The sequence below is a fragment of the Haplochromis burtoni genome, unplaced genomic scaffold (genome assembly GCF_018398535.1).
Source record: "Haplochromis burtoni strain Fernald_Lab_line unplaced genomic scaffold, NCSU_Asbu1 Contig_110, whole genome shotgun sequence".
Classification (NCBI taxonomy): Eukaryota; Metazoa; Chordata; class Actinopteri; order Cichliformes; family Cichlidae; genus Haplochromis; species Haplochromis burtoni.
Window position 1 is genome coordinate 453,039 of NW_024582471.1, and position 23,071 is coordinate 476,109.

General features: G+C 43.0%; 1 protein-coding gene across 5 annotated transcripts in view; it reads left to right on the plus strand.

Moving 5' to 3' along the window:
- The window catches only part of dlc1 (DLC1 Rho GTPase activating protein), an 89,798-nt gene that overhangs the window by 58,085 nt on the left and 8,642 nt on the right, over positions 1 to 23,071 (plus strand). For 4 of the 5 annotated variants that reach the window (XM_042223379.1, XM_014335466.2, XM_014335467.2 and 1 more), the window contains 5 exons: positions 15,231 to 15,302; positions 16,630 to 16,711; positions 17,805 to 17,868; positions 19,814 to 21,459; positions 22,588 to 22,767. In XM_042223379.1, coding sequence (XP_042079313.1) covers positions 15,231 to 15,302; positions 16,630 to 16,711; positions 17,805 to 17,868; positions 19,814 to 21,459; positions 22,588 to 22,767 — 2,044 coding nt within the window. Of the gene's footprint in view, positions 1 to 802; positions 8,741 to 15,230; positions 15,303 to 16,629; positions 16,712 to 17,804; positions 17,869 to 19,813; positions 21,460 to 22,587; positions 22,768 to 23,071 lie in introns of those variants that run through there. The other variant, XM_005928230.2, reaches the window with a different exon arrangement.

Here is a 23,071-nt window from a genome sequence, read left to right on the forward strand (position 1 = left end):
CAGTCTTTTGCAGTGAAATTAATGGCATTAATCAACCAGTGTTTGCAGAAAGCCCACCACAGTTATTTTTTACCAAATTTGGAAGTTGGAATAAAGGCTTCTTCTTATTTAAAATGTCATGTACTGTGGAATAACACTTAGTGATAACAGATTTTATTATTTGTTTTAGATTCTCTCAATCTTTTTCTCTTTTTTTTCCACGATCATTGCACATTTATAACACTGACTTCCAACCTTTTTACTGTTTTCACATGTCCTTCAAATTCAACGCCCAGCTTTTTGTTTCCATAAGAGATCTGTGTTTTTGGAAACATCTTTAAATGTACCTTTGGATCTGCTCTTCCTCTGGCACCCATCTCTCACCCAAAAGCAAACCGTCACTAATCTGCTTTCTTCAAGCATGACTAATATGAAAAATATGGAAGATAATCTGGAGCTCTGTGCATGTGTGTGTTCCTTTTTCATGTTAATCGGAACATTAAAGTGGTTTGCTAATCACTGAAATTGTTAAATGTCTGCGTTGTTGTACGTGCCTGTTTCGGTGTAGCGTCTAGAGCATAGGTGTCAAACTCTGGCCCGCGGGCCAAATTGTGCCCGCAGCCTAATTACATTTGGCCCGCGAAGCCATACCAAATTACTATTAGAGCTGGCCTGCTGGTATTATACAGCTAATATATATATTGTTTAGTATTAAGCTTTGCTTGTTCCACATTCAGTTTTTCAGCAAAACGTGTTTGAGTCCATAAGAAAAGATTCATTCTTATATCTGGAGGAATAAATATATTTCAATAAATATTAATGTTAGCCCGCGACTTTGTTCCCGTTTTGAATTTTGGCCCACTGTGTATTTGAGTTTGACAGCCCTGGTCTCTGTACAAAGTGACTGGTTTTTTTGTTTTTTGTAGGCAAACACTTAATGAAGCGTTATACACAAGAGAGTGCAGCAATGTGCAGAATAAAATATCTACATGAACATCTATGCAAATATCCAGTTCTTATGTGTGCGTTTGGTGTACACGTGTGTATTTGCTACATTACACAGAGTTTGCATTTGCATTTACACATCAGTGTTCGCCAGTAATACCCTCTGCAACTGTCCGAAAGCCAAGGTTGAGTAGATACCACATATGGTAGCGCTTAAATAACTGAAAACAAAATGTTCTGCTACTGGAAAGAAGAACAAAAAAGCAACTAAAAAATGAGTTGCTCTACATCAACCTTTACCGGACATATTTTACCTAAGCATGTGCAACAGATTTATGTAATGAAACAAATGTCAAGTATTTGCATAATTTTACAGTAATTTCATAAATTAACTGTACGTATCATTACTACGTTACGTCGCTGGATCATTCTGGATCACAGTGAAGAGCTTCCTTGCTAAGGACATGTTAGCGTGTTACTGTATGTATGTGATAATTTACCTGCAGTGTTGTATGCATGTTGGACATGAATAAAAAGGGCTGCTCGTAATCAGGCATACGTGAGGCTGACCAATCCTTCACCAGTCGCAAACCTGGCAGATTTTAGATCGGTACGTCTCTAATTTGGGCCTTAACTTGTTTTCCAGATCCCAAGTTAACCCATCGATGCTAGCCAAGACTGGATCTTCTGTAGCTTTGTGACTTAATGTGCAAATGTGTGATGTATAAACGAAAGTCTTGAAACTGTTATCTCAAATGTGAGATGTTCTGAAAACCTTCGATACGATATGTGTGTAAGTACGTGGTCTCAAGTGGACGTGCAAAACAAACCGCATGCAAGACTGTGGAGCTTAAAAGCCCATTATCCCTGCACAATACAGATCTTAAGCAGCCCTCCTTCAATAGTTCGTTCTTCCTGCTTTAGGTTTTTGTACCTCCATAATCTAAATACACTCCTTCTGCTGTGATGTACAAGTAAAACCAAAGGGATAACTGGATCCACCATAGTATGTATATTTTTTTAAACACACCCTATGGATGAAAATACAAAGTATTAGTCGCCTGTGCAGAGATCCATTGTTTGTGTCAGTGTGTGTGTATGACTAGCTCCTGCCTCTATTGTGATCATGGTCAGTCCATCAAAGCCCGGAGAAGGTATTGGCAAGGCATTTGGTCCACTGTCTGCTTCACACTTCCTTTGTTTGTGTGTGTGTTTGTGTGAGTGCTGGTCCAAGCCTCTGTCTCCTCACACTTCCTCCCGGCCATTGTGTGTATGGAAGCATATGCTCGCTCTCCCTTTCTCTCTCTCATTCTTTCTCTTTCTCTAATCAGTGTCTCATTGGGTTGATCCCCAAGACTCTGAATGAGCTATTTCTGGAGATTCCTGTTATGAAAAGATCATCCACCCCACCTAAGCGCCATAACTCTTCTGTATACATTGCTATGAAAAAGTATTTTTTCCTTCCCGATTTCTAAGTTTTTGGTGTATTTGACACACTTACATGTTTCAGATCATCAAACTGATTTTAATATTAGACAAAGATAATGCAAGTAAATACAGAATGTCATTTTCAAACGATTAACCACATTTTTTGGAAAGCTTAGTTCAGTTTCACTAACAAGAAATCACTGAAATATAACTTGTATGACAAAGTGAAGTAGGCTAAAAGATGTCAAAAAGCATGATCTAGAGAAATAATTGAGTCACTGACATCAATCAGTCTGGAAAGGGTTGCAAAAGGCTTGGGGACTCTATTGAACCATGGTGTGAGCCATAAATGGAACATGATACAGTGGTGAACATTCCCAGGAGTGGTCAGCCTACCAAAATCACATGAGGTCACAAAAGAACCCAAAACGACATCCAATGAACTGCAAAAATGTAACTTTTCTGAAAGTATGAATCTCGTTACATTTAGCCTAAAACTAACACAGCATCTTATAAAATGAACATCATAACAACAGTCCAACCTGGTGGTGATAGTGCAAACATCTGGGGATGCTTTGCTGCTTCAGGATCCAGATGACTTACCATAATTGATGGAACCATTCATTCTGTGCTCTACCAGAAAATCCTGCACGAGAATGTTCAGCCATCTGTACATGTCCTTATGCTCAAGCACACTTGGGTCTTTTCAGCAGGACAATGATCTGAGAGACACCATAAAATCCACCTCTGAATCACAAAGAAAAAATCCCACAATCCCCAAATGATGGTTTGGGAATGGCCTAGTCAAAGTCTGGACTTAAATCAGATTGAGATGCTTTGATATGACATTAAACAGGCTGTTCATGCTCCAAAGTCCTCCAGTGCAGCTGAATTATAAAAATTCTGCAATGAATACGACCAAATTCCAGCACATGTGAAAGACTCACTGCCAGTTATTGCAAATGCTTGATTGCAGTTCTTGCTGCCAAGGGCGGCACAACCTGTTATTAAGTTTAGGAGGCAATTACTCCTTCACACAGGGCCAGGAAGGTAGAGCTAATATTAAAATTTGTTTCATGATCTGAAACATACAGGTGTGATAAATATGCAAAAAGAAAAGAAAAAGAAAGAAATCAGGAAGAGGCCAAATACTTTTTCATGGCACTATATCTCTCTGTGTCTCAAAGTCTTTAACTCATTTTTGTATCAGTGAAATGCAGAGGACAAACGCTTGCCATCAGAGGATTCAACTTCACAGTTGTGTAGATCCAATTTAGAAGCAAATGCATTACCTCTACCTTGCTTATGAATAGATCACATGACAGGCACACAATAAGTTGACAAAGTGGTGCCGTCATAAATACAGAACTTCAGTTTTTTGCCGATTCCAGTGGACCTCATTGACCTTTGCAAACCCACAGTTTGGTTATCTGTTATGTGAGTCTTTTTTGACATGGCCTTTGGGTGTTTGTGTATGTGTGAGTTGGACTGACACCTCCCTGCACTGACCCTCACTTGGCCTTTCTGTTCGGGGTTAGGAATGGCAAAAGACTGAGTGTAAACCCCGAGGCTATCCCATGTCTCTACAGCAGGGGAAATAGTTTCATTCATTTTTCTCAAGCTTTTTGCTGTTTGATGTATTTGGCTTTGAGTCGTTCTTCTTCTTCTCAACTCATTTTTTATGATTTTTTTTAACCCTCCTTTTCCCCGTTTCCCTCTTCCAGGCCCTCCCTCTGTGTCTCGGGGTCAGAGGTGACACTGTAAAGTTTACAACCTACAACAGTAGCATCACCTAAGACAACCAGCTACAAACGCTGGATGATGTCTGTTTTGTTTTTAAAAATGGTCTTATTTTTCTTTCAGTATGGAAGTTATCACTATGAACCACTAGGGGACATGTTTTAAAATTTACTACGTTATACAAGATAATCCACTAAAACTGCCCCGCCTTAAATGTAATGTTTGTATTTTCTAATTCCTTTGCTAAAGGGTAGTTACACATAATGCCGGCTCTAATCCGCTGTGTCTGTCTGGTGCAACACTGATGCATCTCCCCATTTCCTTTCTTTTGTCCAAAGCCCTCATTATACTTATGTGTATTTGATCTGTATCTGAATCATAAGCCAAACAAACGCCTGACTCTGACGAGCTTTGATGAATGAAAATTGTAGACACTTGAGAGAGACACACTCATTTTCCCCTGAGCAACTGGCAGCAGCGGCAGTCTGCTTGTCTGATCTCTTGACAATTTACCACACACATACATCAACAACAACTTGCATTATTGTGCATTTATCGCCACAAACCAACTTGAGAGTGTTAACCCCCACCCCCCTCATTTTTTTGCAGGGTTGTTGCCCCATCTCAAGCAAGTGTAGCTTTGGGTTAGGGGTTTGGTTGCAGCCTCTGGGTGGTCGGGTTATGTGGCTCAGGGATTTGGCCTTGTTTGGCAATCTGTCTTCATCTTTTTGTCCCTTTCTTTGCTTTCTCTCTCTATTCTTCTATCATTTTCCCCTCTCTTTCTCTCTTTTTCCTCTATCTCGCACACAGACTAATAATCCCAATTAGCTTTCTTCCTCCCTTCAGGTAACAAGTTAAGGATAGTCATCACAAGAGATGTTCCTTCAGATTATGAGCTCATAAAATTGCATATTTTGATGTTCATGCATCAGTGATCACGCTGATCTTTTTTGCATAATTTGCATGCTTATGCTTTATCGCCTAACCTGGACTGTTTCCTGCAGTGAGAGTGCAGCTGATGCAAAGTCTCTCCAGCCTTGTGCTGTATTTGACAACTGTAAACCGTGTTCTGACCTGACTGTCCCGACATTATCCGGATATCATGTGTGAAAACAGCTTCAGTTTTTAAATCAGATAGGATCAGGAACTTTTATATGAGTGTGTTATGTTTTTGTATGACTGCTTGTACCGTCCCGTATGTTTTGCTTAGATTGGCTTTACTTTGGGTTGTTTTGGGTTTGTACAAATCTGATGTGGAATGTTTAAAAATAGAAATTGCTAAAACATTTCTTTTAAAGAAAAAAAAACTACACAGATCACCACCACCGTGAATTTTATCTATTCATCCATCCATTTTCTTCCACTTATTCAATTCAAGGTCACCAGGGGTGCTTATCTATCTCAGTTGCCATGGACAAGTTTCACGTCTGTCACAAGACTAACAGAGAGAGACTTACAACCATATACAATCACATTCACTTTAGAATTACCAGTTAACCTACTAACTGCCATCCTTGGACTGTGGAAGGAAGTTGGAGTACCTGGGGAGGACACACAGAAAGACCTCGACCATATTCGAGGCCAAGAGCTTCTTGTTGTGCTCTTTCCAAACACTCGAAACTGCCCTACCGTGAATCACCATAGATTTTATAGTTATGGTGAATGGACATGGAAAATGTGATATTTTCATCTCCCCAAAAGTCAGCAGAGATAAATCCTCTTTTCTCTTCAGGACTGCCCTAATTCTTTGTGGCATAGATCCAACAAGGTGCTGAAAACATTCCTCTGAGATTTTGGTTCATAATGACATGATAGCATCACACAGTTACTGCAGATTTGACGGCTGCAAAGTGTGCCAAGAAGATATTCCCCACTCCATGAAACTATAACCAGCAGCCTGAACTGTTGATACAAGGTAGAATGTTCTCTTGTTAAATGGTAAATGGCCTGTATTTGTTGTTTATATGTATGTTGAAACACAAATTGGGAATCAATAAAGAGCAGGCAACATTTTTCCAGTCTTCTGGAATGGCACCTGGTGTGGTCTTTTGCTGTTATACCCTATCCTCTTCAAGGCGTGTTTTGCATTCAGCAGTGCTCTACCTCTTACCTAGATTTCAAGATTTCTCATATTGTGTTATATACCGTTGCCTTTCTGTTGGCTCAAAGCACTTTGGCTCCTTTCATTCTGCTCACTGAATATTTTGTCTTTTTCAACCATTCTCTTTAAACCCTAGAGAGAAAGATTCCTGTACGTCAGCAGTTTCTGAAATACTCAGACCAGCCCATCTTGCACCAACAACCATGCCACATTCAAAATCACTTGAAATCGCCTTTCTTTCCCAGTCTAATGCTCAGTCTGGACTTTAGCAGGTCATCTTGACAGTTATAGATATTTGCACTAATGAGCGGTCGAATGGGTGTACCTGATAAGGTGAGTGTGTGCTATAGTCATTCTGAAGGTACTAATGTCTGGATTCCATCACTCACCAAAAAGGTGTAACTCTCTCTTGTAGAGCTTGTGAACAAGTACTTACAGGAGTTTTTGGAGGGATATTACTGTATAAACATTATGGGCAGCATCAATCACACACATGTGGCATATGAGAAAATCCATTGTTTCTGCTTAATACCTGCCAAGGTGGTTATGTGTGGTGTGTGTATTTATTACAGGGTTACGCAAAAACTTGTTGACAGTTTGGCATGAACATTTTGCCAAAGGTGGAGTTTGATTGCATAGACTGATTCGGATCTGGATCCAGGAAATTTTTTGGACATATTACCTAATATTTTCATATCATATAGCCTCCCAAATACATACTAAATTTAAAAAGGAAAAAGTGTGAAATGTGGTCTTTATGTTTTCAAGGAAAATGTCACAAATGGATCTGAATCCATACATAATTCAGGAGCTAGTGACTCAATGTATACATAGGAGGTCTTGTTGGATGTATAAAGGACTGCTCTTGTTTTATTGATTATTTGTGTAAGTACAAGATAGGCCTTTAAAGTACTTAGCAAATAGTAGTAGTGCAGAACACAAGCAATACACGCTTTTTTATAGTTTTAGAGGTAGGGTTGCAAAGACCAGATATAATGAAATAATATGTTTGTGTTGGGGACTTTTAGACATATTACCAGTGCTAAATGTATGATAGACGGTCTTTGCGAGTCATACACTAAATGTTTAGAAATCTTCTGTGGGCTATAAAAATAAACAAAAAAACTGCTTCTTGTTAAAACTGAAAACTCAAGGCAAAAATTCCAAATTATTCTCATCACCCATCAGAAATGAAAACAATATGCCTCTAACATGCTCACTTCAGTAGTTGGCTGGCTCTGTTCTGACTGAATCACTTGTGACTCCATCGTCAGCTGGTTCTGGTATAAATGCCAGCGACAGACTGCGCACAGAGCCAGGATTTTCTGCATCATCCTTTCCCCCTTCTGGCAGTCCGAACTCTGGATTAGACATATTTCCGTGCCACTGACTCGCCTCCCTTTTTTTTTTATTTGCACCACTTCAGCGCTGTGAGCTACCATGGCAATAACAGAGTTGACGAGATCTAGGAAAAGATGAGAAGTCCACACATGGGAGCATGTGGCAGAATCTGCCACACTCAACTGGCTGTTTCTAAGTATACCAAACATAAACGAGTGAACTGTAAGTCTTATTATCTCAGTATCTCGTCCTATGTGCCCTGCGGTCAGGAATTTAAATGTGTTGTCACTGCAGTCAGCCTGAGCATGGTGTACGTGCGCCTGGCGCGTCATGGACACAGCCATTACCATACCTGCAACACTTCTTTTCAAGGCACCACTTGCGCTTTTCAGACTAAATCCCGCGTCACAAAAGAGAGTCTCACAGTTGTCTCCATTAGTTTCTAATGATATGCAAACTGGGTGCCAACCTACAAGTCAAATACTTCTTATGGGAGTGGTAGAAGCGGGAGAGATCCTGCAGCTGAAAAGAGTACGCAAGTCTTTAAAAATATATAACTCGGTTAATAACTTTAGTTTATCTACATGTAACATTTGTAAAATATATTTTACGTTTCTGAGCAAATACATTTGCAAATGAATTAGAAACGGATATCATCGAATGAAGTCGCCATTTGTAGCGGGGAACTCGGTTTGTGACTGTTAGTGCGTTTGGACACAAAGTTGTGTCTCTGATCGTCAAACAAACTCCAGTCCCTGCACATTATGAACTGCAGAGGTTGTTCTGAGTGCATCTGCATGTCTCCAGCTCCTTATCAGGTGTGGAGCAGCAGAGTGAGGGGGGGCGGGGTGGAGCCACGGCAGAGCTGCCCATTCCTAAAGCTTGAATCACACTTTACTCTCTCCATTCACATTCCTGCTGGGAACCGCTTCATTCAAGGTCCGGTGTGGTGTTGGGACGATTTGAATATTGTGGAATTCTGTTTGCCGCAGCAAGATTAGTTAGGACTATGGAGTTACCGCTTTGCCCAACGGTCGGAGAACATTTGCACCCGATTCTCTAGTTTGCGTTTTATCTACAGTGGATTTATCATGCGGACTTCGTCCTAACGGTGGAGTAGATCTGACTGAACTGTCTACCCTGCCAGAGTGCAGCCGGGAGTTTGGTTTTATGGTGGAATTGAGACCTTAAAAATGATACTGACACGTAAGTTCATTTCATTCTTATCCACCGAACTGCGTTTAGATAAGTGATGGTTTTCAGTTTGTATGAATAACGTGTCCGTCCAGTGAAGCGGTTTCCTGTTCGTCGGGGAGTGAAGAGTTCCCAAAAGTGCACTTTTTAAAGGTTATTTTCGGAATTTAAGATTTAAAACTTTTACTGCAGGTTTAGCTTTGAGTGGAGGTTTTGGATAAACCATCTTTGGGGCGCAGCGCTGCGGACTGTCAGAAATTCTCACAGCCTGACGCGTACGGAGTCCCGACCTCTGTTCACAATTCTCTGAATATGTCCGTTTTTTGTTGTTGTTTCTTTGATTGTTTGCTTGTTTTTGTTCGTATGTTTGTTTATCGGTGACCTCCACAATACTAAATGGGGACTATTTTCTCACATAACCAAAAACCTACTGTAAGACTGACCCTTTTACGCGCTCAGCCAAGAGAAGTTTCTAGCAGAGCAGCGCACACTTCACTGTTAGAATCGATAGTGGTGATGAAACCTTCTCCAAAATGTGCCTATTTCAAGTAGCCTTATTGATATTGAATTGGTTTTGAGATTATCCTGGGTATAGTACCAGCCTGCGACAGTAGTGCCATCCTATAGCCTCCAGTTTGCTTAACTGCCTTTTGCCTGACGGCCGACCTTTTGCGAAAAGCAGGGGAGGGGGATATTGAGGGGGTGCTTTGTGGCTGTTTAAGTCCTGTTTTCAGTTTAGTTTTGTCAGGCTTAGCTTGATTTGTTTGCTTCTCCTTTGTCCCAGCCGTTTTCAACGTTTGTTCCAACACATGGCTTCTTATCAGCTGCCTGAGGTTTGGAACAGATATGAGCGCTGAGGTTCAGTTGAGCCATAAAGGCATTAAGAACGTGCTCAAAGGCGCGCACGCACACACAGTATATACTCATTTCCAGCCATTATGATGCAAGATGAATGAACTTTATCTACAGTAACCACTAATCCAGGAATAGTATAATGCTGATATCATTCTACTATGCAAACTAGGAATAGAAGGACTATCCAGTCAAAAGTGTAATAGAGACCACATTTTCTTTTCTTTTTAACTGTCTTTTTTCAAGCCTATGTGGGATGATGTAAACCACCTTAGACTGGGGTTGTTCTAAATGAAGGAAACATGTTTCATCTGGATTCTTTGTGAAACAGGAAGAAGCTGTGACCTTATCTGGAAGATTTACATCCAGCTGTTTTCTTCATGTCCTGTGAGAAAAGTCATATGTTCGCTGTTGCTCTCACCTTCCTTTGGCTGAAGGTACTGGGCTGTCCTGGGATCTGTATGTTAATGGATTGCTATCAGGGGAGGGAGGGAGGGAGGGGAGGGGTGCTGGCAGGTAGACTGTCATCTGGTTGCTGAAAGCTTCTCAGAAGCTTTGAATATGCCTGGTCACCTGATCCAGGGCTAGGGCCCTCCATGTGAGCATAAATCTGTCGTCAGGGGGTCTTTGGGGTTAGCGCTGCGATGACCCATCTGGGACAGCCGTGTGTTTGCGTGTGGATGTGCTCGTGGATCCGTGCCTGCATGCCTGCGCCAGCTGGTGGTTGATAACTGGAATGGAGCATGTTAGTAACTTGATTATTTTTTTGTTTGTGTCAGTGGGATATAGTTTGAGAACAGCCAGATGGTAATATTCCTGGCACCGTATCACTTAGCCAACAGCCAGGCCTTCTCTGTGAGCACCAGCTGTCTCCACAGTGGAATCACAAAACATGATACCCATCAGGAAAGAAAAAAAATGTCCATCCTTACATTCCACTAGTGGAGCACAGGAGGGATTTTACATTGGTCACGCTAAAAAATCTGCAACGTCCAGTTGTTCTTGGGTTTTCTCACATGTGTGTGTTGTGATTTCAATTTTAGTCTTTTACAGGCTTATCCTTGTCGGTGCTTATGTGAAGGACAAAAGCAAGGCAGCATTCAGGCTCTGGTGCTCTGCTTATTACGTCTGAGCCAGCCACACAGTCTGGCCTGGTTTATCACATCACCTATATAAACCAACTTTGCGGTCCCTTTGGAACGGCCCACTCTGAAATGAACTTCATTAGGATCTGACGACTGCTTTTTGGGTTGTTATGCAGTGGGCACTTGGAAACTCAGCAGTGATCAGATGACTCAAGATAAGCCACCTCAATTCACAACAGTGGTTAGTCAAGCATTATTCTCAGTCTGCCAGCTTCAAAGCCCCAGCATCACTGTTAACTGTATAGAGACTCTTGACCTCCAGTTTGCTATAGGTGGGGGAGCAGCATCCTTTGTTTGCTTGCTGCTGACAAACTCCCACTGGAGCTGAGCATTCAGACTCAGCCAGCCAGACCCCATTGCCTCCTGTACTGGGGGTGGGAGGTGGGGTGGGACTGTGGTCGGCAATTGTGAGAATTTCCTGTTACCGGAAGGGAGAGAAGAGAAGTGGCGAGCAGAGTTGAAATAAGTAGAGACAGCGCAGGAGATGAAGGTGAGAGCAGGGAAAAGGAAAGCAAAGAAAAGCTGTGGTGGATAATTTTAGAAGTTGATACTTCGGGAAAGTGGGTAAAGCTTGACTGGGTGCTCACCAGATTAGCTTTGGGCAATGTGCAGGAGAAAAGATTCTCGTGATCCATGTGAAATCTCTATTAGCATCAGCTTGGATCTTATTAGTTGTGTTATCTGCTGTTCTTCTGTAATCATCTTCATCTTTCCAAGCAAGAGGGAGTGTGTCTCACTGAGTTGTTTTTGCTTGTTCATATCAGTCAGGATTAGTGTGGAGCTGACTTGTCTTCATTTTTTGGTTATAAGATTCAGAAATCAATGTGGCTAATTATGTCAGAATATTTATTATTTGTTGGAAAGTCTAGACGAAGTCACCTCAAAGCCTCATTCCTTTCAGACGTTCTTGTCTGTTCTGAACTTGTGATTATCCAAGTTCTGCGCCCGTCACCTCACCAGTGGTTCTCAGACTTGTTCTTAGAAGCTGAAAAAACAACACACCCTACACTGAAATTCAAAACGGAGCAAAGTATTATAGCAGCAAAGTCCTGTTTAGTTTTCAAACAAAAATCATACTTGGCTTCAAGCCTATTTTTTCCCACTAATCATCAGTGGTCCCACTTGTAGTGGCCACAGTGTGCCAAACCTATCATGTGGCAACTGGCTTAAAAAAAAAGAAGCAGCCAAACATGGGAGACGTTTGGCATAATTATCTTTTCCAGTTGAGAATCGCATCATTATTCACACCCCGAATTAATGGCACGAAGTGACAAAGTTCTCATAGAGTGGTGTACAATAAGTTTCCTTCAAAAGCAAGAAGATAAATCCTCCAGGAATTAGACTGAACATGATGAGAAGTGAAGTGAGCTGGATGTAAAGAGCTTGCCAGGACATGTAGCATTTTGAGTGGTGCCACTGGCTTTGAACCTTTGACTCACTCTGTATGTGTTATCCCTTCTTGAGCCGACTTGGCACACGCGTGCTGAATAACGCGGTCATTATCAGGGTGATAAAACTCTCTTTTCTGCTTTCTCACTGCAATGTTGAGGCTCTAAGTGGGTGCTGCAAGATATTTGTTTAAAGTGGCTTTGTAGCCATCTTTAACCACGAGGACGTTTGGTAAGTACACACAATCGGCGGGGCCCGTGTTTGTCTTGGCTGCCTCCCCGTCTATTATCTGGTCTGGAACAAATGAAGGCAGGGCTGCACAGCCAAGTGGTCGGTGGCCATTGCGCGCTGCTAAGCTTTCTTCCTGTGAGGGAAGCAGGAAGAGGAAGTGAGGTAGTTCCCTGATCAGGGCTAGGGAACCAGGGTGGACAGTGAGTGAAGAAAAAATTTGAAATACACCCTCAAATCTTTTTCTATCGAAGCTAACATAAATGTTAAAGGCTAGGAGGTCTGGTTAAAGATGATGTTTTTATGGCCTGAGTTCCTGGGATATTCTTGTAAATTCCTTTTGTTGCTTTGTTGATCCGGCTTTTGATTCTTCCAGATGCATGTTAGTGCAAGTGGGTGCTGCTCTATTGTTAAGAATGTTTGTGCCAGATGCCCCATGCCCCTGTCCACTTCCTGTGGCCAAACAAAAGACAAAAATATTCTTGCTTTTACTCTGTGAATGAATGGACACAATGTAGCTCAGTGACAAATATTATTCAGTCGGATCCATCTGCGGGGTGAATGCTGCTGTCTTTATTTTATTTCCTCGGCACACTAAGTTCACATTATCTCACTGTAAAATAGATTTGACACACATTCTAGCCCAGTAGGGTGTGTCACTGGATAGCATCCCAGCAAAAGGCACTTATTGGCTCGCGTAGCTCCTTTTCTGGGGACTGGAGGGGGGCGTGGGGTTGGAAGGCCAACCATGTGTTTGCATGTCTAATTTGCATTTCAATAGCTTTACTGTCTTTTGAGTGGTTTGTCTTTAAACATGAGGTTAGTCAATGCAAACACACACAGACAGACTTACTTGTGCACACACATTTAAACACGAGCGAGCACAGGAATCTCTTTTGCCTCTGGCTGCAAAGCCTGCTTGCTCTCTAAGAAATTTGGGACTCGGTATACGGATTTGACCATTATTGCTTCGTTCTGTCCTTTCCTCTCACACTCACACTCTCACACACACTTACTACACACACACACACTCACACACACACACACACACACACACACACACACACACACACACACACACACACACACTTTTTCTCAGGCATACAGCTTCACATCCACAAGTAAAAATAGCGCACGTTTGACAAATAACGCCGAAGTGTAGTTGTTAATGTGCCATTTGACACTGCGGTGCGCGCTGGTGTCATGGTAGTTGTTTAAAGGAAGTTGGAGCCTCTGCAGTGGCAGTGGGGAGACTCTTGTCTTGGTCGTGTCACACCTTGTTGTTAGTGGGTTTGTCTGCCATCTAGGCTTGTTGTTGGTATGTAAATGTCGGCATATCGCTTAGTCCAGACCCTTTGCAGCTGTAGTCTTCCTTGACCTCTCTGTTTCTCGTTACTTTTCTTGCCTTTCAGGTTGTTCTCTTTTTGTGTTCTTGTGGGAAGATATATATAACGTGTGGAGCGATTTAGCTTTGAAATGGGGTGTAACTGCTTAACGCGTGAACCAAAGATATAATGCACTAAATCCAGTTTCTTTACGGGTGGTTATGATTAGCTAATTACACTCAGCCAGACACAGTAACCCAATTAAACTTGCCAGTGTAGCAGTTTGTAAAAGCAAGAACTTTTGACTGTCCTCCAAGTCTTTTACTTGCTTTGTGCCTCGGGGGCGATCGTGGCTCAAACGTTGGCAGTTTGTCTTGTAATCGGAAGGTTGCCGGTTTGAGCCTCGGCTCCGACAGTCTCAGTCCTTGTGTCCTTGGGCAAGACACTTCACTACTGGTGGTCAGAAGGCCCGGTGGCTCCAGTGTCTGGCAGCCTCGCCTCTGTCAGTGCGCCCCAGGGCAGCTGTGGCTACAATGTAGCTTGCCATCACCAGTGTGTGAATGACTGAATGTAGTGTAAAGCGCTTTGGGGTCCTTAGGGACTATGTAAAGCGCTATACAAATACAGGCCATTTACCATTTTTGTCACTCAGGCTTTGTTTCTCTCAAGGTTGATCTGCGTGTGTACTTGCTATCATTCTAGGAACTAGGACACTGTAAAACTCTTCTTTTGGTCTCCTGTCTACAAACAGGTAGCTGCAGGGATAATGAAGCATTTATGGCGATTGGAGCAGCCATTTGGCACATGTCATCTAAAAAGCTTTCACAGAAAGCTGGGAGACATCCTCGTGGCACCGGTGACACACTATAGACCTCAGCTTGTGTTCTAAGGGAGTTATGGGAGAATTTGTTTGTCAGCCTTTAAGAAGTATGGAATAATGGCTTTTATGGAGAATCTGTACGAGCTCTCAGAATGACACATCTGAATGTTAAACTCCCTTTCCTATACTCACGCTAATCTTCAGAGTTTACTTGTGATGGTAACAGGAGGAAACAGATGCTCTTAGACAACAAGCAAAGAAAATGTAACATGTTAATACTTTAAAGAATAAATGTTTTCCATGGATGCAGATCCACGGCAACCATTGTTCGTGTCACGTGAGGAAAAGGTTAGGCAACGTTTACTATCAGAGATATGTGACTCCACTGCATTACCTAGCTAAGAAGCTTAAGTGGAAGACACTTGAGAGTGTGATGGTGTGAAGTTTGCACGTATGTTCCTCTTAGCTCTAGAAACATGTGAGAGGCGTGCGTGACGGAGTGTTAGATAGCTAATAAGGTCAATCAGTTCACATTGGATAAGCTGCTAACATGCTGGAGGGTTCCAGAGTGTTTTCTTGGATTGGTGTTTAAACTTGATAACTTTATTAAATGATGTTTCATTTACACTCGTGATGTTATTACCAAAGCCACGCTCATGTCTTTTCATGTTACTACACGCTTTTTGACATGATGCTGTTCTTCTGTAACCCTTAACGTGTGTTTCACTTGTTCTTCTCCATAGAGATCGAAGCCAAAGAGGCCTGCACGTGGCTCCGAGCTGCAGGGTTCCCGCAATACGCCCAACTTTATGAAGGTAAGGAACACTAGGAGACACCGCAGCCTGCTCAAAACTGGTACATGACTGATGGGTTTGGGTTTTATCACTTTGCAATAAGAATAATTTTTATATTTAGTTTTCAAAATTTAAACACACAGCCTAACATTACAGAAGAGCAAATGAGATGTGTGTGGGTTTTTTTTTTTTTGCTCTACATCCGAAAAGAAATCCATGTAAGCCCCAGCGAGCTGTACTGTATTGCAAACATTGCCTATGCTTTGAATACAGTGTAACCTATATAATTATAGCTTTCTGCTCCATCTAAAGCTACACCTGCAATGACAACTGCTTGAAAAAGAGTACTTTGCATGACCCTTGAAATATAAATAAGCACCAAAGTACATAAAACATTCTTCACTCCTTGTAGGTCTTCTATACTACTGCATGCCAGGGGCATACCAGTTCCCTTTATGTAATTACAGAATGATGACAGCAGTACCGAGCTGCCATTGTCAGCAGGTCACTGCTTATTTCCACTTAACTGTGAAAGGTTTCCTATTTGAGTTTCTGTACAGGTGTTGAGACCTTTCAGACAAAAAAAAAAAGCAATACAAAAGTGCTGAAAACTGCGCTTGACTCATTTGTAGTAGTAGTAGGAATTGCTCTGTTGATACGTGACACACATTTCCCTTCCTTATTTCCATAAGAGATTCTTTATTGTCTGTGCCGTCGAGACTATTGCCCCACTAAAGATAGGCAGACTGATAGGCCTGCTCCAGTACAGTACAGGTTAAAGGTGCTGGCCCCATGATAGCATTTTCTTATCAACGTGACCCCTGAGGGTTTGGATGCAACAGTCCCATTTTGGGTTGGTCCGACATTCCAGAAAACCTTGTAATATCCAGTTGGTCATTCTTGGCATTCAAGACAGAATTTCAAGGCATACTCACTCTGCTTTTACCAGCCCAGCAACTGGGCGAACAAGTGACCTTGTTATTCAGGTAGACCAGAGAGAAAGAGTGAGAAGCAGAAAAGGAAGCGGGACCTCTGAGCCATATTGGAGTACCTATTGTCATTCTTCAATCAGTCCCCTGTTCTCTCCCCCTGTGCTGCATATCCCCCCTGCCTGCTGGGTCTGAAAGCTGCAGCTGTGTTTGTTTGGTCGACTAAGACGCTACTTCCTCTTTTAGCTTTTAATCAGGGCTGTATGGGTGGGTGGGAGTGAGAGGGGGAAGGTGGGTGTTTGAGTAGGTGGGTGTCTTTGGAGCTGAGGGTGGTATCTTTTAGTTTTATCTGAACATACTGATCCAATCAGTGGCAGGGAGATGCCCTCACGTAACCTGACTCACTTCTCTCTCTTTAGACGCCCAGTTTCCCATTGACATTTCTTCAGTCACCAAGGACCACGACTTCCTCGATCGGGATGCTATTGAGGCTCTCTGCAGGTGAGATTACAAGTCATGCTTAAAACCCTTCATACGCCTTTTATCTTTCTTTTGATGGTATGTTCCTTTCTTCTTGTTCCTCATCATCTTCTCTCTCTCTCTCTCTCTCTCTCTCTCTCTTTTGTACTATCACTACTTTTCCCTCTGATGAAACCATGAGGGCACGACTTCAAAAAGAGCCATGCTTTGGAAAGTTGCCGATGAGATAAAAGAATCGCACGATAAGCAACCGTGCACTTCCCCTCCCTGTTTGGTTTCACTATGTTCTTACCTTCTTCTTCCTTTATTTTCTTCTTTATCTGGGACTGATAGGGTTTATCTTAGCCGTTAGAGTCTTTTGTACCATCCTCCCAGGCACATATCTTTCTCCTTACATCACTGCATCTTTCTTTTTATGTTGTAGGGGACAAAAAAATTAGACTGCAATTGTTCCCTAAAACATAAACATTTAAAAGGCTCTGAGCTTTGTGAGCCTTCATTTTATATGTGAAGTTATCCAAATGGTTGCAATTATCATTGAAGACGACTGGGTTTGCATTCAATTTGTCCCCCTGCCGTCCTTTTTTAGCATATGAGGAGGGAACTAATGGTTCTTTAATGGACTCAGCCTCTTCATCAGAACTCGATCCTTAAGTAATAAACCACAGCAGGTGTTCCTCCATACATCTGGAAGCTATCATCTCAGTGTCTCCTCTTTTGGCAGCATTCATCCCTTCCCCACATCCGCAGCTATCCTTGAGTTCCCATCACTTCATCTCTCCATTGTTACATGATCTGCTCTAAGAGCTCTTCAGAGGTTGGACCCCCTTCTCCAGGTGGCTAAAGGGATAATCTTTCTGTCCCCTCCCCGAGGTTGCGTCGGCACTCCAGCAGATTTCATTCTCTTTGCACTCTCTCCTTCTCTTCCTGTCCACATAGGGATTATCCCTCCGCATCTCATTAGCCAGACTGGATGCACCGCAGCTCCTTTTTGCCTTGTTTCATCTTTCCTTCCTTTACACATCCTTGTGTTCTAGTGAAAGTTGGTGAGGTTTAATATTTAAAGCCCACGCAATTCAAATCTAACCAGTTGTGCGTGTGTTTGTGTTTGCAGGAGACTGAACACCCTCAATAAGTGTGCTTTAATGAGACTGGAGATTTCGCCACAAAGAAAAAGAGTAAGTCTACATGCAAGCACTTGAACTACCCTCCTTTGTGAAAAGCCACTTTGCACATCTCCTTATCCACAGTTGCACCGCCTCACCTCAACCCACAGTTCGCACTTGGCCACAGGGCAAAGCTGCATTTTCTCTCATCTCGTTTAATGAGAAGGCACCTGTTGAGTTCATTTCTATACCAAATGGGTTGTGGGATAGTAGGGGAAGGGAGGAGAGCTTTAATGTCTAAATGAAGGGGTTTCTTTGACCAAAACTCCCCCATTCATTTAAAGTATGCTCACCTTCTCTCTTCTAAAATACTTCCTCATATTTATACATCTTTCAATGATTTCAGAGGTATTATAAAGGCATGTTTTCAAGCAGTTTTTCGAACCAATTAAACCCACACCAACACCAGCTCTTAAATGTCTCTTTTAAGGAAGCCGTCTTAGTGGAAAGTGTTTTTCCTCCTTAGGATAATTATGTAAAAATCCCACTTTTAGACCACTCGTGTTTCAATTAAAGCAGAAAGTCTAGACTGACAGACACTGTCACTTTGTGACAAGAATTTCTCTGTTTTCTACAAATCAACCAAATCTAATGCCCTTAAGGGCTACATAGGAAGATCCTTGTTCTATGCGTGGTGGTATTCATTAGGATGACCCTTTCTGTGTCACCTTTCATTTCAGGAGTCAACAGAGAAGAGCAGAGGAGTCAAGAGGTTATTTGCCTCCTCGACTCCTCCGCTCTTGCGGGACAACAGCCTCCCACCCCCACGCCCAGACAGTTTAGGAATGCATTGATCTCGTCACGTCTTTACATTCCCTCTCTTAAATCTCCATCTCCTCGTCTCCCGTTCTTCGTGGTTTGCTCGTACTGTCTGATGATTATAAGAATAGCTTTCATTGTGCGACCTCATTGATGTGGCAATCAGCGTATCAATCAGTATGATTTGCTGGGTGGACAGTAAAAAATGGTTCCAGCTATGATCACTAGTGAGTGCTGGTTACCTCTCATTACAACCGGAATAACTGGAGAAACAGGCTACGGTCGTATAGAGCAGTGTCACCAAAATTACTAAATTGTTCTTTTTAGGTGAATCCTCTTTGTACCAGGATAGATCACAATCTTTATTCACTTTTATTTGAAACGAAGCCTATGATAAAGCCCTTTGTGAACTCTGAAAATGATGATTTTTTTCCTTTTTCAATCAAAGTGCTTATCTCCAGGATCCTTTATATAGGAACTTCATTTATAAGTTTTGGTGTTCTAATGAGTTCAGATTTTAGATTTGAGGCCTGTGTTTGACTTTGATTGTATACTATAGACGCCAGTTTTGTAGGTGGGTTGTATAAGAAATTTTAAAATATATCAGTGACGGCGCTTGTTTTACTCTCCAACCACGAGTGCCTGTGCACAATCAGATAACGACTGTGTAGGTGGGTGTAGGCGGGGGGTGACCCCAGTCTGGCCGGCTACATTGAGAGCTATGGGGTCAAAATGGAATTTCCTCAACGCCCTTCGGGGTCTGAGACAGATTAACCAAACTGGGGGAGGTGTGTGCATTTTTGTAATGGTTCATATACATTAAATGTGACTCAGCAATGGCCAATTTATTCTACTTATTTTTCTGAGGTTTTCTGACTGAACATGAATATAATTACCTCATGCTTCATGCTAAAATTTATACATGTCTTCTTATAAAAGGCCTTGTGTTATGGAAGCTTTTGACAGCCATTGTATATAATTATATTTCATGTAGGTTAAAATTAGATCCATTCTAAAATAAGTTCCATAAGTACAGAAAGTTTCCTGGATCAAGGTGAGGAATACTGGAAAAGAAGTGGAAAATGTGGCAGTGAATAATGTCACCAACTGTTTCTCTCCCTCCCTCTCTTTTTTCCCCTTCTCTTCTTGCTATTCCTTTCTCTCCCCTCTCCCTTCCTTGGCCCCCTTATTCATTCAGAGTGAGGATTCAGATGAGGATGAGCCTTGTGCCATCAGTGGACGCTGGACCTTCCAGAGGGACAGCAAGCGCTGGTCTCGGATGGAGGAGCTGGAGGTTTTCTCCGCGCTGCCCACAGATGCCTGCCAGCCCCCTTTTCCCAATGACCAAGCATCCCAGAAGGGCAAGCTCACCCTCCGAGAAGGCAACAGCTCGGAGAGTGTGCTGACCGACCTCAGTGAACAGCCCGAAGTCGGCTCCATCCACAGCAGTGGGAGTGGAGGGAGAGGAGAAGAGAAGACCCACGGTGCTGCTCTGGTAAACGAAGCTGTGCCCCCTAATGCCACCCGTGCCAGCTCAGTAGCTAGCATGTGTTCATCGTCAGGCACGGGTGGGTCAGGATGTGCTAATGAGGACTCTCTGTCTGACGGGTTGCCTCCATCGCCCCTAGAGACTCTCAGGCAGTTTACCTTTGATGTAAAGACGGGGGTCGCCGGACGAGGGGGAAGTCTGGACCGAGGATCCGGCAGCAGCAAAAGCACACGTTCGAGAGCTAAGAGCTTTCTCAAGAGGATGGAGAGTCTGCGGCTCCGCAGTGGCAGCTCCTCTAAGAGAAAGAAGAAGGGGGGCACCGGCGGAGGCAAAATAGAAATCAGCGGCCCTGTCGTCAAAGAGGGTCTCGATGATGACAAACTGCGGAGGCTCAACTGCGTGGACATCTCCAGTCTCAACCTCAACCAGAATCTTCATCACCATCGCAATAATACCCAGACTATGACACTTAACCGCAATCGCTCTGTATCCTACTCCACTCAGACCAGCAACGGAAGTACTGGAAGTACTGGGAGCAGCCAGTCGGAAGCTAGCAGCGGGAGTGCGGTGAGCACGCCGAGCCCAGTGACTCGAGCTCGCAGCCACAGTGCGGCAGCGACCTCCAGTAAGCGAGGGGGCATGTATTTGGAAGGTTTTGATCCTTTCAGCCTCCTCCAGCAAGCTTCAGATCAGCAGCAAGCTCCCAAATCTGCCCCACCCGTCCCCTGCCACGCTAGTAATGGGATGACAGTTGATGAGCAGAACCGCAAGAACAACTACAGCGTGCAAGACAACAGCAGACAAGTGGAAGAAGAAGAGGAAGAGGAGGGCATGATCTTTTTCTATTTACCAGAAGGCCATAAGCCTGGAACCTTTCCCAAGGCCCTCCAGGATGGGAGTTCACGCACTAATGATAATGGAAACTCTGTGATCCTCAGGGGACGGCACAGCAGACGTCAACGCCGTGGCTCATCGGGCTCGGTCGACAGCCGTCTGAGTTTTTATGACAACGTCCCTTACACGGAGAGAGTGGAGGGAGAGGAGGAAGAGGGGGATGAGCACAAATTAGAGGAAGTGCTTCAACACGTCAGCGGCCTGCAGCGTTTCGTTAATGCCTGGTCTGAGGATGCGGCCGGTGAAGAGGAGGAGGAGGAAGATGAGGAGGAAGAAGGTGACTCGGATTCAGCACTGGACTCGGCCTCCCCGTGCCCATCCTCTCCTCTGCAGAACCGCCTGGAGGAGGCTGAGAACGGAAGCGACCAAGACAGCACAGGAAACCCCTTGGGCGAGGGGGAGGAAGGAATGAGGGAGAGAAGAGACTCTGGTGTCGGAGCATCTCTAACCCGAACCAGCAGGTGAGGGAAGAAAATTCAAAACCATCTTTTTACAAATGCAGATCATCAATGAAGGGTCGGTTCATCCAGATTTTAATAAAAAAAATCAGAGGTTTGAAATCCTTACATTTTATAATAAGGTGCAAACATGCCAGATTAGAGTACATTTATATCTATAGTCCCTAAATCAGGGATGTCTAATTCATTTTACATTATGGGGCACATACAGCCCATTTGATTTTAAGTGGGTCGAGCAGTAAAACCCCTCTTTTTTTTTATCAATGTAAAGAAGTTTAACTACACTTTTAATACCTGAGATGTAAGAAATAGAAGTGCAGTTTCAACACTATGTCTCTTTTTCTACATGATAAAGAAATGCTGTATAAATAACTGTGGGGGGAATCTTTATTTGGAGCCAAAACTACAGTTAAAAGTCTAAAATTTATGCTCTCCTCCACATATTTTCTTAAGATATGGAGTGAGCCAGATTGAAGTCTTTGCCAGGCCAGTTCTGGCCCTCAGGTCCATTTCGTACTCCTGCCCTAGATTAAACAGCAACTTTGACTCTAAATAATTCCCAGACCACACTGTTAGCCATTCTCAAAAATACAATTTCATGCATATTTTTATATAAGAAAAATTTTATGTGCTACTTTTAGTTTTAATACTAAGTGGAAAGTCTCATGCTGTCAGTCTTTCTTCTGTAAAAGGACAAAGCAAACCTGAATGCAGCACTGAGGTACCAACAAAAAGAGTTTTACATAAAAAGTGACAGCGTAGGATAAACAGGGGGACACGCTGAGACTTCTCTCCTTATGTAATGCTACCGAGCGCTCTGGAATGCTGCTTGGTTTCCATGGGGACCGTTCCTGTGCTTTCAGGAATTCACAGGCAGACTTACGTTCGGCGGGCTTTTAGTCTCAAAGACAATCTCTTGATTGATGTGTACATAAGTCCTTGTAATCCCCAAACTGATCACTTGGCACATAACAACTACAAATACTGTGTGTGGCCGTGGGTTTTATTGTCAACGTTTATGCATGAACAAAAGCATGAGGCAGATCCCGAGGGTTAAACTTGTTCTTTCTCAATCGTCAGTATTCTTCTCACATCTCAATTTGTGCTCTGCTCTTCTCCGATGTACTCCAGACCACAGAAACTCCGCTGGCCCAGCTTCCAGAACTCCCATCGGCCCAGCTTGGCCTCCGCCCAGCTTCAGATTAGCTGCCAGTCTGTGCTACAGATGAATCTGCTGCAGAAACTCTCCCTTCTGCAGCTCACTGCTCTACTGGAGAAACACACTCCTACAAACAAACATGGCTTCAGTTGGTGAGTGGACTTTAGGGAAGGCTTGTGGACGGGAAATGGAGGGTGAAAGCATTAAGAAGTGTTTTTCTTTCTTTTTAAAGCTTCATGTGAACTGGCTTCTGCCACTGCCATATTGTTCCTCTAAGTAATGGCCTTTAATATACCCATTCAGCCAGCTATTAACCCTCTCAATCCTACCCATCTCCAAATCCTCTCCATCTGCAGGTTGTTGTATAGTGTGGGGATGGCTGTCCACAGAGGTTGGGTTTCACATTCTTTTCCCAGGCCCATAATTGCTGGGAAGGGGCGTACATAGTCTTTTTCT